Here is a 17,425-nt window from a genome sequence, read left to right as displayed (position 1 = left end):
TGGCTGTTGTGTTGGAGTGGAGCAGCTGGACTAAGAAAGCTGAAAACATTTGTGTGGTGGCTAAATGTAAGGATGACTCAGCTGAAATTTCTGATGTTATGCAGTCAGGGAACTTCACAAGCGTGTGGCTTGCGCACAGCGTCTCACAGCTGCTGCCTTGTCATGAACAACTTAGATGACCCGTATGCAAATACACTAAAACATAGTTGGGCTTTTTTTTGCTCTACTAGTGTTAATTTCCTTGAATTGGCTGTATTAAGTTCAGAGATTTTTTTTCTTGAAACTGAAAAATTAAAAAATGATACTAAGAAGAATTTTTAGAGTGCTGTGGAATTAGAGGATAAAAATAACAACTGTGTGTCCTGTGCATACTGTCAGTTGTATCTAACTGAGAAAGAAGTCCTAGATTCTGACAGAAAATGAGAGGGAAGTAGGGAAGAAAAATTCTTTTGTTAATACATTTTCAAAATAAGGTGGGTTTTTTTTTTTTGGGGGTGGTGGTGGTGGTTTTTTTTTTTTTTAAGTCAAAACATCTTAATACAGGATGGTCAAATTTAAGGGGAAGCTTGCTCTATGATTAAAATAATGTCTGTTTAGCCTCAAGTTGAAATTTTTGCAAGTTATGTCTTACATTTCTCTTTGGATCTATTTTCCTCTGTTTGTAATTGTGTTTGAAACTGTTTAATCAGTGGAAGATGGGGACAAATAAGGATCAAAGTGCAGTGATTCTGAGCAGTGGTGTCTGTTTCCAGCTTTGATGTTGGAATAGAGGGGCAGGCACTAGAGCTTCTTTTGGTTCTGTTTTCTCATCTATAAAATGTGGATAATGGCATTTACTTCCGTGACCAGCTCAGGCAGAGAAGAATTACTGACTGCCATTATGTCCTGGCAGTGGTACGTACTGGTAATCTGTGCAGTTGTAAGCTGTGCAACTGTCTGAAAAAATGCTTTGCGACTGAAAATGACACTACAGTTAACAAGCCTTTGGGCATGGGGCTGCTACTCTTGCGTGTGTGGCTTTTAAACAGAAGCCTGTGAGCTATGCTTTGGCTGTTGAACATTGCTGTCCATCTGCAGCAGTGATATCTCTGTACTGCAGCATTCTGTTGGAGAGTCAGAAATCTACAGCACTTGAAAGGAAGCGCCCCTTCTGGTAATTTTACAGAAACGTCAGTAACTTTAAGGTATAATTTCCTGCAAGAGATTTCCCTAACTCAAGCCAGTCATAAATATGGTATGAAAGTTCATTTTAATAAATAGCCCGTCATTGTAAATAGTCCTTGTACCAGTAATGGAAATGGTGACCACAAGAAATAGGAAAATACTGAATTTATTTTGTTTTACATTTTCCTGCTGTTGAGTAGGAAATGGGCTGCAAGGGTGAGACTTTTTTACTTAGTTCTGTGCCCTGTTGTTATGAATTACCAGAAAGTCTCAACTGGGTTTGTGCAGATAGCTTGGGAGCTATGAGACTACTTCACAAATAGTGAAGTGATGTTGTCTTGTGCTGTTCACGTTTACTGTGTGCCAGATAATGTTTCCACACTGAGATTAGGGAATGGGATGTATCTGAGTATTTGTACATACATGAACAGTGATTATAATGTTATTTTTCTGCAACAATAATGTGAAAATCTTTGATTAATTCTGTTAAAGATCTTGGTAAGTATGGTTAAAGATCCCAGTACTACGTGTGAGTGAGTTGTGTGTTACGGTAGCTGTGTATAACCAACAAAAGTGACATTAATGCCATCCTGTGAAGGTTTAAAACTTCTGAACTACATAAAGTGCAATAAAATTAGAAACATCTCAGAATGGAGCCAGATTAATAAAAGTATAAATAAATACACAAGAAGAGATACACAATAAGGCAGATAATGGTTATTTCTTTTTTTAAATGCTGAAGTTCCGTGTTTGTTTTTTCTTTAACTTGATCTGTTTTCTCTCCCCAGGACTGGAATCTGACATGGCACACAGAAAATCCAGACTTCACTCAGTGCTTTCAGAACACAGTCCTGGTCTGGATTCCTTGCATTTACCTGTGGGTCTGCTTCCCATTGTACTTCCTATACCTTCGTTGTCATGACAGGGGATACATACAAATGTCAAACCTCAACAAAGCCAAAACGGTATGTGACTTTTTAAAATAAGAACTTACTAAGCTTATCTGGAAGTTTGAATCTATTTTTCAGCGATGTTTTAGCACACTGTTGAGCATCAGTCTTGGCCTGTGTGCATACTTCAGCTGTAACTTGGTTGTTCTACTTGTGTTTGATTTCCAAGCCTTACGTGTTTCCATTGACCTTTTACCAGTAGGCTTTCTGAAATTTACTCTAACATAGCAAAAAAAGCATGGAAATCCTTTGTAAGACCAGTTGGAGAAGACTATTTTAGGCAACTCAAACTTGAGGCCTTTATTTCAATAATAAAAAGAATTTATTATTGTTTCTGCTTCTTATATTACACAACATAGTTTTCCACAGCTTCTGCAAGTGTTCTAGTCCAATTCTGTTGTGAAATAGGTACTTAATGTTTTCTTACCCACCCACCCCCCGGTAGACTAAGTGAAAAGTTTTAAGAAGGACTATAATAGCATGGTGTATTGGAGAGTTTTTGTCTCTGCAGTCAGGAGTGAGATTCACCATCTTCCTGCTTAATAAGAAATGAATTATATGGTACTAAAAATGAGTAAACTTTTTTCTTCTATCGGGGATCCAATAGGTAAAGCCAAATTACTCTTCTTTGGTGCATGTTGTAGAATTGCCCAAAAGAGATGTTCTGGTTCTGACTCCTCTTCTACTGACACTTCACATCTAGTGTTCATGTATATATTGTGCTGCCTAATCTGTGTGAGCTGATGTATGAAATACACTTTTGTATTGCAGGCTTTGGGCTTAATACTGTGGATAGTCTGCTGGGCAGACCTTTTCTACTCTTTCTGGGAAAGAAGTCAAAATATTTTTCGAGCTCCATTTTTTCTCATTAGGCCTACAGTATTGGGTATAACAATGGTAAGTTTTTCTGTTATGGCCTTTGTTCATGAAAGCCTTAAGCAATAACATGCATTTTAGTATTATTCAGTGTTGCAAATCTTTAAGCTACGATCTTTACATGCAGACATAATCTGCAGTTGAACTGTGAAATATTGACTCTGAAATGTCTGCTTTCTTTTAAAAAAAAAATTATGGAAAAAACCCAGCTCAGCTGTGCTCAGTGTGCTTTGCATGTCGGCACGCAAGCCAGTGCTAGTTGTCTTGCCTTGTTTTGGTAGGCTTGAGCTACCATTCATTTGATAGCTTGACTCAAGCATGGGGTGGAGGAAGCAAGTGAGAGAACTGATTAAACCTGGGTAATACAAATTGCTCTGAACTTGTAAGAGACTGTCAAAGGCATTGCATTATTAAGTATCTTATTGCAAACTCTTTCATGTAACATTTTTCAGTGCATTTTTTCTTTGTTATGTTTGGCATGGTGGAAAGTTTTAAATGCCACATGAGGCACATAGGTGTTCCTAGCTAACTCTTTCTACCTGGATGCTCAAGTATTTTCTACATTCACACCAGTATCTCTGCAGCCTGCATTTCAAGGAAAATGCCTTGCCGTTGATTTATTGTCAGTTGCCTTACATTTATCAGACTGGAATGGTAGTGATTAAACATGCTGCTCAAGGGGGGAATAGGATGGAACACAACAACTCCAACAGCAATAACAACAACAAAACAAAACCGAACCCCAGCCCTGAAACATACTGAGAGATGCAAGAGCTGTTAAATAGTTTGTCTTCATTTAATAATGCAATTGTCAATGATTGAAAATGTATGTTGCAGTAACCAGGTGAGATTACTAAGTTGTACCAGCTTCCTGAAGGACTCTGGAAACATACAATACAGAAATAGAGTGATACTTAGTCAGTGTTGTTTGGCATTGTGGCTTGTATGGAAAGAAGTCTTTTTATTTTAAAAAGAATTAGTTGGGAAATACTTGGAAGGGATGTAGGGTCACTATAAATGCTTGCTGATTTGTGATGCAGAACCAGAAAAGTGAAGAAATAAAGACTGGCAGCTTTTGAAGTGCTTTTGTGTATGTGGTCATTTGCTTCTGTGTAATACATATTCCTTTTCCCTTTTTTGTCCACTTCTTAGCTTTACTGCTCCAGAGAATTTCCTATTTAAATGTATTTTTGAATTACACTTAAAATCTCTGGGTGTTAGAATGTTTGGGAGACAGTGGATTTGAAATGTTCAATAAGCACACTTTAACACACTACCTTGTATATGTGTATAATGTGTTGTAAAACTTAAAGCTTGTGAATGTATTTTTATCTTCTTTGTCCACAGTTGCTTGCCACATTTTTAATACAGTATGAAAGAGTAAAAGGAGTCCAGTCTTCAGGTGTAATGACAATTTTCTGGCTTATCTCATTGTTGTGTGCCACAGTGGTATTTAGATCCAAAATAATACATGCCTTAAATATGGTAAGTGATTGCTGTCCTCATTCAGTCGAAAATGATCCCAAATGCTGCTGTAATAGAGTAGTTGCTTGCTAATTATGCCAGCCAAGTCAGTTAATGATCCATTCAGTGTACCTTCATTACTCGGGTTATAAAAGTAAAACAAGCAAGACTTAATGTCTCTTGTTTCTAAATGCTAGTGAAATTCGTAGTAGTCTTAACTAGCAACAGCTGCCAAGAAAATTCTGCTTAGTTGTTCCAGAAAGGGGATGTGTGTGCTAAGTACAGTAAAAGTGTATGATCTTTGACATGAAACTGTTCTGAGAGTTTACATCATCTTCCTGTTGATTATACAGTGGATTTCCTGAAACACTGGGTTTGATGGTAATGTGGTCTTATCTGCTGAGACAAAATGAAAGTGTAGAAGTGAAATATTTTGATGTCAGTCTGCTTTATAGTAAGACCACCTCAAATATCAGATTAATTGTGGAGATGCCTGAAAATGGCATATCACTTTCTTGAAACCTTTAAGCCATGCTGTGAGTTTTGATAAGTTTTAGCCAACTTTTGTCTTTAGCTGTTGGGAGTGGGGTTTTACTGGTGGGTGTGTGGGGGTGTCTCCATCCGTCCCTGTGCTTTGATTTCTGTGGATTGTGCTTTATCGGTCTCGCTCTAAAAAATGGAAGAACATCTGGAATTTGAGCACAATGCAACAAACTGTAATCTAAATTCTGCTTCTCTAATTCTTATTTTCTGTGTGTACGCTAATTAACAAATTTGCTTTGAAAACTCCTTACTACCCAGTGCATAAATGCCTTGCTCCTGTAAAAAATACCTTGACTTCAAATTGGGGCATGTTGTGTTGGTACAAACTGTGTCTTAAAAAGAACTTCTCTGCAGGGGAAGTTCATGCTTGTGTGTTTATGGCAGTGATTGATTAAAAGTAAATGTTATCTTTAATCTCCTCCCCCCCTGCCCCTTTACCTTCCCATTACCAAAATAGGTGTTGCCTTTAATTTGCATTGGAGTGGGTAGTGTAACACTTACATAGCTTGCAGAATTTACAGTAAGGAGCTGTTTTATGTTTAATAGTAACATGTTTTAAAGAAATTCCTCAAGCCTTCTAATTGGAATATTACCTTCCTTTGTAGGGTGCTGAAGTGGATGCATTTCGTTATGTTACCTTCTGCATCTACTTCATCCTGTTACTTGTACAGCTGATCCTGTGTTGTTTTCCAGAACGACCACCTTTGTTTTCTGAAACAGTAAATGATCCTGTAAGTGTTCAGTCTATACTGAGTGCCGAGTATTACGTGTGCAATATTCTGTACAATGAGTTATAGGGCCATAGTCTCCCAGATGCCAAATAATTAAAAACTTGTTGACTTGTTTGCAACAGAGTGTTCTTTCTGTTCTTTAGTTGGTGACACAGAAGATGAAGGCCATAACATGCAAAACAGGGTGGGCTGTATTTAAGGGAAAGAGCAAAAATACTGTTTTAGCCATTCCTGAATAGCATTCCTGAGGGTCAAGTCATATGTATTTATATTCAGTAGTGCTTCTGGCAATCGGTAGGAAATACTGATTTGAAAAACCGTCTTCCTAGTCACCTGATACTGTTCAGTAGGCATTAACCCATAAGGATGGATATTCCCTTCCTATTGAAGATGGGGAAGAATCTGCACCTGGAAAACTTGTGAATCTGGATAGATGCATTTTATTTCCATATTTACTTCTCTTGTGTCAAGCAAAAATTTACACAGCTCAATTCCAGGAGAAGTTAATGTTAGAGGGTGGTCTGGATGTAGAAATCTGATTTTACCTAGACGTGATCTTTTTTGCCTGTGTTCTTAATTATATGTGCTGGCTATATGGCATAGATCTAAAGTGACCCAGGGGTGCTGGATCGTTATACTGTTTGCTTTAGCCCCAGGCTAGACCTTCTGAGTCACAGTGGAGTGACACCTGTCACTGCCTGGAGTTTGGATGTGCCAACCTTAGAAACCTCAGTTCTGTATTTTTTTATAAGGCATAATTCTGGTTTAATGGGTGTTAGGTGGCACCGACTGACAAAGGAAGGTATGAAATGTGTGAGGGGGGAAATAAGGGTTGCCTTAGTAACTGTGGAAGAGGTCTGTAACCAGTTGCACTTATTGAATTCCAGAGTTACTTTCTATGTTGGTAAACAGTGTGCCAGTGGTGCTCTGCATTACTGCTGGCAGACTGTGCGTATATGCTTGGAGGGAAGAGTACACTGTGGAGTCTTTGGATCAGCTTCATCTTTGGGTTTTTTAGTCTCATTCAGGGACAAAATGTATTTGACAGGATATTGCAGATTTATGGAAACCTTTTCTGATTCAATCATGGCTATAATAATTACAAGGTGCTTTGAGACCACAGTGGTTTGTTTTGGTGTTCTGAGTATTTCTAGGAGTGTCTCTAGGAAATAGGGCAGACTGCAAATTTTAACCTTCTTTCATGAGTGGTGTGTTTTGAATGTTATAATGGGGAAAAGAACAAAGCAAGTCATATTACTCAGTCTTAAATTCTGCTTAATTCCCTCTGCTGAGCATTTCCAAACCAGAAATATAAGTCTTGAGTAAAATCTTATTATGTATTATTTACGCCAAAAAACTAAAGTGAAATTTCTAATATGTAGATGCTGATGTAGATAGAAGTCAGTATGTTTTGTCGCTTGTTTTTGCTTTGTTTCCATTACATAAGTCCACACTTGTTACAACTTGTTGTCTTCATTCAATATGGCATAAATTGTCAGTAGGATTAATAATTCTTTTTGTGATAATACTTTTTTTATAAAATTAAGTAGTTATTTTAACAGTAATCTAATATGTCTTAATGTGTTAAACTTTTGCTTTATGCAAATGAAGCCCAGTTTTTGGTAGTACAAGATCTAGTGGACTCTTGAACTTAGAGTTTCCAGCTGCAAGTGGACTAAAAAAAAGTATAAAGCAAAAAAAGTAATACAGCATTTTATGTAAAGTTCAGAATATTTTTAAATTTTGTTAAAGTTGAAAGTATTCCCTGTATTTGCTGAAGTAAAAATCTGTCAGGAATGTTGGTGAGGCTGAAAGTACTGCCGCCCCCCGTTCCCCCCCCCCCCTTTTTTTTTTTTACTTTTGAGTTTTAAACTTTTATTCATTAGGTGAGGTGTTGGATTTGCTTTGAATCATTTTGTTGCAAGTGTTTAAATACTTTGGAAATGCAGAACTCTCACCCCCTTTCAAAAAAGCATCTATCTCATACATACTCTTATTGTTTCCTACAAAGTTGCAAAAAAAGTTGTTGTGACGAGGACATGCAGGAGTCTGTTTTGTGTAGTTTGACTACAACACACGTCAATATAGCTTAGTGGAGAAGCCAGGTTACACAAACATGAGTTGAAAAATGCAAATCTGGGAAACACTTGGCTCTGGCTGTTTTAATTGGAATAATCTAATGATGTTTGACTTTTGTGGATGGAAATACCTGAGTTGCTCCAATTATAGTTGATGATAAAAACCTAGTAGTTTGTGTGCCAAAGGAGTGGCTGGTTTTAGCATTCTTTAGGTGCTGTTCAGAGCAGTGAAAGAGAGAAGAGAGAAATCTGCAGTGGAATTCTGGAAGTAAATCACCTTTAGAGCCTTCGAAATTCTTCCAGCTTTCCTTTCTGCTGTTTTAATCCAACCAGATTAGGAAAGGATATTAACCTGAACAAGTAGTTAGACCAGACAGCCATTGTGCTGGATGTAGAACATGAGCTAGCTGCATACCTTTATGGATACTTAAGTTTCCCATGCTTATTGATAAATGAGGTGTAGAGGTTTTAGGGGCTGTTTCGGGATACTTTTATGGAGTTTAAAATTTTTTTTTTATTTGTGCATCTGTTTTGATGGAGTCACAGCAATTAAATGCCAGAAGAGTTGAACTGAGTTCTTAATTTATGACTAACTCTATGCAATTATCATATTTATGCTTTCATAGCGTACCTTGCATTGATATAGGCAGGCACTGATCATGACATCTTGAGAGACTGTCTGGCCTGCACTGTTTTATAAAATTCCCTCAAATATTTGTTGCATTGTTGATGTGGAGCACTGCTATTCCTGTGTCCCAGTGGTCTAATCTGCTGACAGCCCTGAAGCTGTGCCTGTGTTTTCTGAAAAAGCTCTCAACAGCATAAATGACAAGTTTAGTAATGTGAAAAAAATAGTATAAACAAAAGTTAAAGTATAAACAAAAGTAATTTCAAACGCATCTTTTCTGCTTGATTTGTTTCTTTTGGCCCTGTATCAGTCACTTGGTATGTGGCTTGATTTCTTTTTTTTCTTCCTTTAGAATCCATGTCCAGAGTTCAGTGCTTCTTTCCTCTCCAGAATCACATTCTGGTGGATCACAGGGTAAGATCAAGATGATGCATAAAGCACTAGTTAAAGTTAAAGTTAGATGGCATTTTAGGATCCTGGTTTCAGAGTTAAATTAGTAATAATCATGCAATTTTTGTTGTTTTGGTTGGTTGCTTTGTAAATGATTAATTCCGCCCCCTGATGTCCTGAATTTTTTTACTTCCTCATAAGGTCTTTGTAATTTTAAGTTTTGCTAGTATATATTTAATATGTTGGCTGAAAGAATATAATAAATTTTTCTTTGAAAAATATAAGAAGGTAGAAATTATCTGCTGTATTTAAAAACTAAGGCATTCAAAACTGTGAGCTCTTTGTCCAGTAGGTTCTTTTTTTAAATTAACTTAGCTTTAGTTATGCTGTATGATTTGATCACAACTCATGTTATTGTGAATTAAAACACAGAAATGTGTAAAATAATATTGGTGTATAGTTGTGGTCGGTACTTGGCCAGAGTTCCAACAGAAAGCTAGATGAAAGGAATTGCTTGGAAAATTAAAGGCTAATAAAGATTTTGAAACTTGGTAGGCATGGGAATATTAATTGCCTGGCTGACTTTCAAACGAGATCACTTCATTCTTTATTTTCCCTGAAATTTGAATTCAGTGGCACATCCAGGATCCTTAGATGTTTTGGTGTCTAATTCTCACAGTAAAGACAGGAGGATATATGTTTTGGTATCTGGACCTGTGTTGCTATAGGTGCTTTGCACGCACTTTTGAGGAGACCTGGCTCTGTTTTGGGGCTGGGTGTAAGGACCACTGTGTTATGGCACATATACACATACATATACATATATGTATCTCTAGTGTTCTTAAATATATAGTGCTGATTCTTTCTAATACAGGTTGATGGTTCAGGGTTATCGGAGACCTTTGGAAGCCAAGGATCTGTGGTCATTAAATAAAGAGGACAAATCAGAGGAGATAGTGCCAGGTTTGGCTAGAAACTGGGCAAAAGAGTGGGCAAAGACCAAGAGGTAAGTTCAGTCATGCTAGCTGGCAGTTCTTCCAAGATGTGTAGAATGTTTATCATCTGTTATCAAGCCTGCTTTTGTTAGGCCCAAGTGGCATCTCTGTATTTGTCCTTAAGTGCATACAGAACAGGAACCAAGCAGGATGTTGTGTGTTGTCTTTATGAAAAGCTGCATCAATTTTCCCTTAGTCTTTCACGATCCAAAGCTGATTGTTGTTACCTTTATTGTGTGTTTTTTCCCTGGGGAGGGAATGTTTTCATGCAGTCAAACTTCAGTCACGTAATTTAGGAGCTTGGGCTCCCTCTATAGTTAGTGAAGCCTCAGGAAGGCAATTCAGGGTGTAAAAGCAAGAAGCTTATTTCTTTACTTTGACTCTATGGGGAGCCTGGGCATTTAAGCCGGAGGACTAAAATCAGAAAGACTGAATGCCTGCAGTTTCCATCCTACTTTCATCATCCTTTACTGCAACAAATAGAAGTACCTTTTCATTGATGGAAGAATGCTTGCTTGCTTAGTGTATTTTTACATACAGCTTGTCCTCAGAAGTTTAGAATTATGTAGTTTTGGCAAAAGCCAGGTGTATGAAACTAGTTTGTTCAGTCCATTGGGGATGACTTAGCATAAATCTGACTGCAATCTGTTAACTCTGGTACAGTGAGGCCTTGATTTTGATGAAAGTTCAGCATATTGGGTTCTAGAATAATAATGTCCTTTGCTCTCTAAGTTTAACACAGGTTATGGCCCTATTCTTCATTGCCCAGGGCAGACCTATAGGAGAGATTCAAGAAGAATGTTACCTGTCCTTACAGAGAAGACCTTTTCTGAATGGCCAATTCATTTAGCTATGGTTGTATGATTAAAAAAATGTTTGACAGTAAAACCCAGTTAAACTATTAAGAATGGCAATAAACAGCTCATAAACATCTCATTTGTATACTGTGCATTTTTCCAGTTGGCTTTATGCTTAAATAAAGGCTACATTATATACTTATGCTTATTTCAGGCAACCATTAAATATGGTATACTCGCCCAAAAAGCAGCAAAAATCAAGTGACGCAAATGGTGATGTGACAGAAGAGGCTGAAGCTTTGATTATAAAACCATCTCAGAAGAGCTCCGAAGCATCTTTATTCAAGGTGTTATATAAAACCTTTGGACCATATTTTCTCATGAGCTTCCTGTTTAAAGCTGCACATGATCTCTTGATGTTTGCAGGCCCGGAAATTCTGAAGTAAGACCTATATACTTTATTTTATTAAAAGTAGGTGGACAGAAATTAAAACACACTGGTATTTCATTCACCAAGCTGCTTTGCCTTCAGCTGGTTCAATGGGGAAGAGTTGTCGTGCAAGTTAGAGACCATGTACGCAGAAGATTCTGGTCCATTGGTTTTCAAATGATAACATCATGCACTAAATGTTTGACTTTTTATGTTCCTTTCCAACACTACGAAGGCCAGGCAGGAACTTAATCTACGATAGCAGGAGAGTTTATTTAATTCTAACCTGTTATGATTGTGGGATACAAGTCACAGTATGTGAAGCAACAGAGAGCTAAGGGGGTGGGAGTGGTTGTATTGCTTTAAGGTGAGAAGAAGTAAAACATCTGTAAGTGATTGTATTTTAGCTGGAGGGAGTATGAGGCTTTTTAGTGTAGGACCAAGGGAATGCTGTACATGTCAGGTATGTGATACTTTATGTATTAAATTAGTACACTATAAGGAGGAGGGAGTGATATGCGCTAGCATAAAATGATCTCCGGTTTCGAAGGTGTTTGCTGAAGTGATTTATCTGAGTTTCGTACTTTGGGTGCTTGCACGACCCATGTAATATTTGGAGTAATCTGAGGTGGTAACCCTGACACTTCATTTTGATTTGCTCATTTGGTCAAGAGAACTAATTCTTCTCTCCACAGATTGCTAATCAACTTTGTAAACAACAAAGCTGCCCCAAACTGGCAAGGCTACTTTTACACAGGGCTGCTGTTTGTTTGTGCCTGTCTTCAGACACTGATTCTTCATCAGTATTTTCATATCTGCTTTGTAACTGGAATGAGGCTCAAAACAGCTATTGTTGGTGTCATTTATCGAAAGGTAGGTGTTTCTTAAAATATATGACAATACCTCTCAGTGACTGTGCAAATGCATCGCTTAAGCCTGAATAATTAAAGTGGTTTGGAGACTCTGGTAGGTGGATTCCTAACTCTTCATAGACATGAGAGAGTATCTAATATATAAATAAAAGCCTTTAAGATAGTGCAGTTTTCTAATTTACTAGTTAAAGTTTAGGCACCTTTTTCTTCCCACTACCAAACAGGAAACCTTGTCTCATTTAGACTAGGGGTGTGAAACTGCTTCAGTTTGTGCAGAAATTGAGATGCGTCTACATTTACAGCTTCATTTGGGACTTAGCAGCAGTGCCACCTCATCTTGGAATAAGCTGGTACTTTTTAGAAAGCTGTGGACTGATTGCTCTGTGTGAGAAAAATGTATGGCGAGAAGTGAAGGTTCTGCTTCTTACATTAAAAAACAAAACAAGCCAACAATACCCACCCACCCACCCCCCCGAGCAACAAAACCACCAACCAACCCTAACACCAAAGACTGCTTGTTGTCTTTCATTCTGTTAGTTGAAACCCAGCTGCTTGCTTCAAACTATACAACTTGCATTTTGTAAGATGTGCAGGTTAAACAGAATATGAAGCACAAAAATGATTGCTTGTAATTTTAAAGATGGAGCTCTGTAAAGCAATTGAATTCTGTGGAGAAAATGCAAATTACTAAGTCTTTCTCCATGTTGCCTTAAAATTGTTTTTTATTTTTAATCTGCACCTAGGCACTTGTTATCACAAATTCTGCTAGAAAGACTTCTACTGTGGGTGAGATTGTGAATCTAATGTCAGTGGATGCTCAGAGATTCATGGACTTGGCTACCTATATAAACATGATTTGGTCTGCACCTCTCCAGGTGATATTAGCACTATACTTACTGTGGCAGGTGAGTATTGTGTGGTGTTTCCTGTTTTGCCTTTGGCAGCATGCTGCTTCCTATGGTCATGACTACAGACAGCTGTTGTTCAGACCACTGGGGGGTTTACAACAGTGTGGAGAAAATGCTGTTTGTTTAGAAGCCATTGAGAGCTGCTTTTGTTGTTGCTGTCAAGAAGGAAGGCAGGAGGTTCTTAATTTGCACATCTTGAGTGCATGTTGGGAGGATGCAGATGGGAGCAACTGTCTTTTGAGGGACTGCACCAGCTATAGTATCTCACTTGTCACTTGATTTAAAGTTGTCTTAGTTCTGCACTCTGAGAGTCACCGTACAAGGTGTTTGCAATTTCTAGTCCGGTCAGTCACCAGGCTGACTCTTCCTGATTCTCACTGTCAGTCAGAAAGGTAATGAAATTCCCCAAGAAGGTAGTCACTCCCTGCATGGGTCTGTCATGAGCCACTGTTGGGTTGAACAGTTTGGCAGAGGTTAAAATGCCTTGCTTTCCAACTGACCTCAGATGATTCTGGGAGGTTGGGGGCGGCTGGGCTTAACTTCTGATTAACTCCAATGTGTTATAGTGTCTAGGTTCCTTTTACATTCTCAGAAATAGACTTAAGACTCAAAACGGAGTAAAGTGCCTAGTCACTTTATTTGGCCAGAAATAGATACAAGAGAGAAAAGCAAAGAAAGAGAGGGGAAAAAAAAAAGGTGAAAAAGGGAACGAGAGGGAGGGAGGGAGTGGGACTGTTGTGACGGCTATCACCACGGATCTGCGTCAGTCCATCGGGTCCAGGCGGGGAGTCTGGGCGTCTGATGCATCTTTGGAGCCGGTGGAGGGGAAGATGTTCTAGAACACTCCCCTCGTCGTCTCTGCTGGTTTCCCCTTTTATAAGGTTGCTCTCTTGCACAGTCAGTAACTGTTCTGCATACCCCTGCCTCCCGCTTGGCAGTGGGGCACATGCCCAGTACTGTTGCTAGAAGGTGCTTGAAAGTTCTGGAGGGCCTGACACTCCCCCCCCCACCCCCCCCACCCCCATATGTTGCCAGTTGGCCTTGGGCCAGGGCGTATGCGCAGAGGACGACTACTCCGAGATAACAGGGCACACATTCCTGCCAGGTTGACCTTGGTGATTAAACTGTTCCATTCAGCTGCCATAGTGATCAGGCTTTAGTAGTGAAACTTGCCTGCCAACAACGTTGAGATGAGTTTCTAGTCCCTGATAGGGTCTCTACCTCAGAAGAACAGACAAACTAGAAAAAACTGAAACTGGAAAGCGTTAAAAGATCTCTGTGTGTGTATATATGTACATACGTATATATGCGTGTGTGTATATATATAGCATGTAGCTATTTATTTAGATCGTTACGTAGCATATGCAGTGGTTTGACCCAAATATTTTAAAAAATGAGTTTGAATAAATGTTTACAATTAAGTGCCTTTCAGAATTTAGGTCCTTCAGTGCTGGCAGGTGTGGCTGTCATGATCCTTCTGGTTCCGATAAACGCTGTGATGGCAATGAAGACAAAAACCTATCAGGTTAGAACCTTTATATATGGGACAGAGTGCTTTTAAGAAACACGTTCTGTTCTTTGACTTGTTCCTGAAGCTTGTTCTTTTAAATCCCCCCCCCCCCCCCATTTATCCCTTAAAAAAAGAGAAGGGAAAGAAAGGTTGGAGGTGTTGTGTGTGCAGAAAGAACACACTCACCTATTTTTCAGTCTTACAGCGTATCTATATATAGCAATCTAAAAATTTTGCAGTAGGTAAGACCACAGTAGCAGGTTAGCTAGCTTCATGAAATGCTTGGTGACTGGATTGGAATTAGTTTAGTTTTTAACTTGCTGCCTAAGAACTAAAGTACAAATGTAAACTACTGTCTGCCTATGGAACCTTAATGAGTGAAATATTCACGTTTCCAAGATGGTGGTTGCAGTGTTGGGGGTGTGTATGTGTGGCTTGTTCTTGGTTTTTGGGTGGGTTTTCTTTTTCCTTTTTCTCTGGAGGGATGAGGGTGGAGAAGTCATAGTTGTTGGCTGTTCTTGATCCCTAGTTGATATTTATTTGGAGGGTGTCCGTTGGTTACAGAGAGAACACATAAGTAAACATAGCCTCGAACTCATGTTTTCTATTGCAAAAAACTACTTCCAACAGCCCCACCATGTGCTTTCTGGTACAGACTTCACTACTAACTGAATTAACCGAATGTCAGAGGAGATTAATTTATTTAAATGGAACCTCTTAGCTCTAGATGTTTGTCAAAATATGCCACAGCATTTGGTCCCTATGTGGGAGAAGTAGGGGATATCTAGCTTGTCACAGCCACACTGTCACTGGCGATAGCCATACTGGTGCAGTCTACTGACTCTGCCTAGTGCTGAGTCAGAACATCATTTCAGCTTTGCATTGCCCTCATTAGAAGATTTTATGAAGATGGGAATGGACTTTGTTCTTATGGCTGAATGGAAAGCTCTTTGCTTTCTACCAGAAAGCCATTGATAGTGCTGAAAATGAAGCAAAACCAAGTTTGGTCTAAGGTTAGATGCAAACTGCAAATCACTGAAGCTTAATTATAGTGGCTTATTTTTTAACTGCATATTGTACCTAGGAGGAACCTGAGTCCCAGGGCTCCCTGATGCAGGGTTGATCCCACTGAAACCAGTGCCACAATTGTTTTGATCTTGGTTTGGGTTTTTAGTTGCATGAAGCATTTTTTTAATTGGTTTAAAATATTTTGTTAATTCTGCATATTTGTTTGTTCAGATAGCATCTCAGATTTCCTGCTTGGGAAGCTAGTAGGCTTTTGATGATAATGAGGTAAATTTTGCCATTGCAAAATACAAAGCTCAGAACTTTGTGGCTCTGCCAAGTATTGTGCTCTGCTAATTATTTTTTGCAATGTTGTGTTTAGGTGGCTCAAATGAAGAGCAAAGACAACAGAATTAAGCTGATGAATGAAATTCTCAATGGGATTAAAGTTCTGAAACTTTATGCTTGGGAATTAGCCTTCAGAGAGAAGGTATTAGAGATCAGACAGAAAGAACTCAAAATCCTGAAAAAATCTGCTTACCTTGCTGCAATGGCAACCTTCACGTGGGTTTGTGCTCCTTTTTTGGTAAGTGAAACAAATCTAGAGGTCTGCTCTCCTTTTTGGCATCATGCTTTCCACGGCAATGCTTGAGAACTTGTTTTGGTTTTGTTTTTTAATGAATGGAAGAGTCAGAATGCTCTCCACTCAGGTGGGAATTTGAACACTTATGTCTCTGCTTCTCTATGTAAAGACACTACTGTTTTCTCTGAAACTTGGTAACATCCAAGATGGCTGTATTCTAGAAGTTAATGGCTGAAGTATTTAAAAATAAAAACCTCTTCTGCATCCCTCTGTATCTTGGTGGTGTATTTGAGGAACCTAAGACTTAAATGGATTGTCAGAATTAGAAGAGGTTACTGGTGTGCACGGTATCTTCCAGGTGGTAGCTGTGGCTGACAGAGCAAAATTTCCCTCGTTTCAGCATCTTTGTGAGAGCAGCAGGTCCTTAGATAAGTCCTTGATCAAACGGGACATTGTGCACCAGGTGTACCTCTGGCCTGGGTTCTCTCAGCATCTGTTTAAGAACAATGTGGAGAGGTAAAAGCCATTGCTTCAAATTCTTATTTTAAAAAAAATATTCTTGACATGTGAAACATCCCCACTATGTTTGTGGCTATCTTACATTTACACTAATAAAAGGGAGAGGAGGGTGAGATCACACCAAAATTGCTTCAGATCCTATTAGAACAAGAGGCTGTTGCTCTTGTCTGCAGAAGCAAATAAAAGCCATGACTACATTAGGATGAAATATGCACTGTTCCAGTTGAAGGTGTTTAAGTGTACTTTCCAGTCTCAGATTCCTTCCCCACAAACAATTTTAGTGTTTACATTATGTTTTGGGCATGATGAAAGGCAGAAGAAGCGGTTCCCTGGGTAGGAAGCATCAGCTGCATTCTTAAGTGAATGCTTTTCTAAAAGAAGTCTGAGATGGTTTTAGTATAAATACATTATTAAATGAAGTTTCTAAATAGAACTCTGCAGGTGGACTCCTTAATGCTGTTCTGTGGAGTCTGAGAAGACAAATTCACCTAATGAGCAGCTCTGTTTCAGCAGACATTGTGAATGCATGGCAATGGTCCTACACCTTCGGGGTTTGCCGCTTAGCTATCACTGCAAGGCTGCTGTTTAGCATCCTGTTTCTCAGATTTTTATTTTCATATATGTTCTTCTGAAATTCTGATTAAAGAATTATTGCAAGTGCCTACGTGAAGGCGCTTTTGACGTGCAAAACTCTTATTTCCTCTACGCCTTTTCTGGTTTCCATGGCCAGGGCTCTTTAAAACATTGTTTAATAATGGTGTCAGGAAACTATTCATTTTCCAGTACTTCCCCTGCTGCTGTGTGTGCTGATAAGGGTGTACATCAGACTTAATTGCTGGTAACAGAAGAGCGCAGACATGCTGCTTGTGAGGTTATCCTTTGGACCCTGTCTTAGTTTTGATCTCTGTGGGAGGGCTTTTTCCCTGGGATATGGTTGTCCAAACTAAGGATTGTACAAACAAGCTACTGTACCAGTCACAGC

General features: G+C 38.8%; 1 protein-coding gene across 7 annotated transcripts in view; it reads left to right on the top strand.

Annotated features, from left to right (window-relative positions):
• Positions 1-17,425, top strand: part of LOC142062582 (multidrug resistance-associated protein 1) — a 59,251-nt gene that overhangs the window by 12,390 nt on the left and 29,436 nt on the right. For 2 of the 7 annotated variants that reach the window (XM_075105166.1, XM_075105162.1), the window contains exons 2-12: positions 1,953-2,129; positions 2,886-3,011; positions 4,338-4,475; positions 5,603-5,728; positions 8,787-8,848; positions 9,699-9,830; positions 10,831-11,058; positions 11,742-11,919; positions 12,662-12,823; positions 14,259-14,351; positions 15,724-15,927. In XM_075105166.1, the coding sequence (XP_074961267.1) occupies positions 1,953-2,129; positions 2,886-3,011; positions 4,338-4,475; positions 5,603-5,728; positions 8,787-8,848; positions 9,699-9,830; positions 10,831-11,058; positions 11,742-11,919; positions 12,662-12,823; positions 14,259-14,351; positions 15,724-15,927 (1,626 nt within the window). Of the gene's footprint in view, positions 1-108; positions 474-854; positions 895-1,952; positions 2,130-2,885; positions 3,012-4,337; positions 4,476-5,602; positions 5,729-8,786; positions 8,849-9,698; positions 9,831-10,830; positions 11,059-11,741; positions 11,920-12,661; positions 12,824-14,258; positions 14,352-15,614; positions 15,630-15,723; positions 15,928-17,425 lie in introns of those variants that run through there. The other 5 variants (XM_075105164.1, XM_075105165.1, XM_075105167.1 and 2 more) reach the window with 5 other exon arrangements.

The sequence above is a fragment of the Phalacrocorax aristotelis genome, chromosome 10 (genome assembly GCF_949628215.1).
Source record: "Phalacrocorax aristotelis chromosome 10, bGulAri2.1, whole genome shotgun sequence".
NCBI classification, from domain to species: Eukaryota; Metazoa; Chordata; class Aves; order Suliformes; family Phalacrocoracidae; genus Phalacrocorax; species Phalacrocorax aristotelis.
The sequence above is the reverse complement of the archived record's forward strand: the minus strand, read 5'-3'. Positions and strand labels throughout refer to the sequence as shown.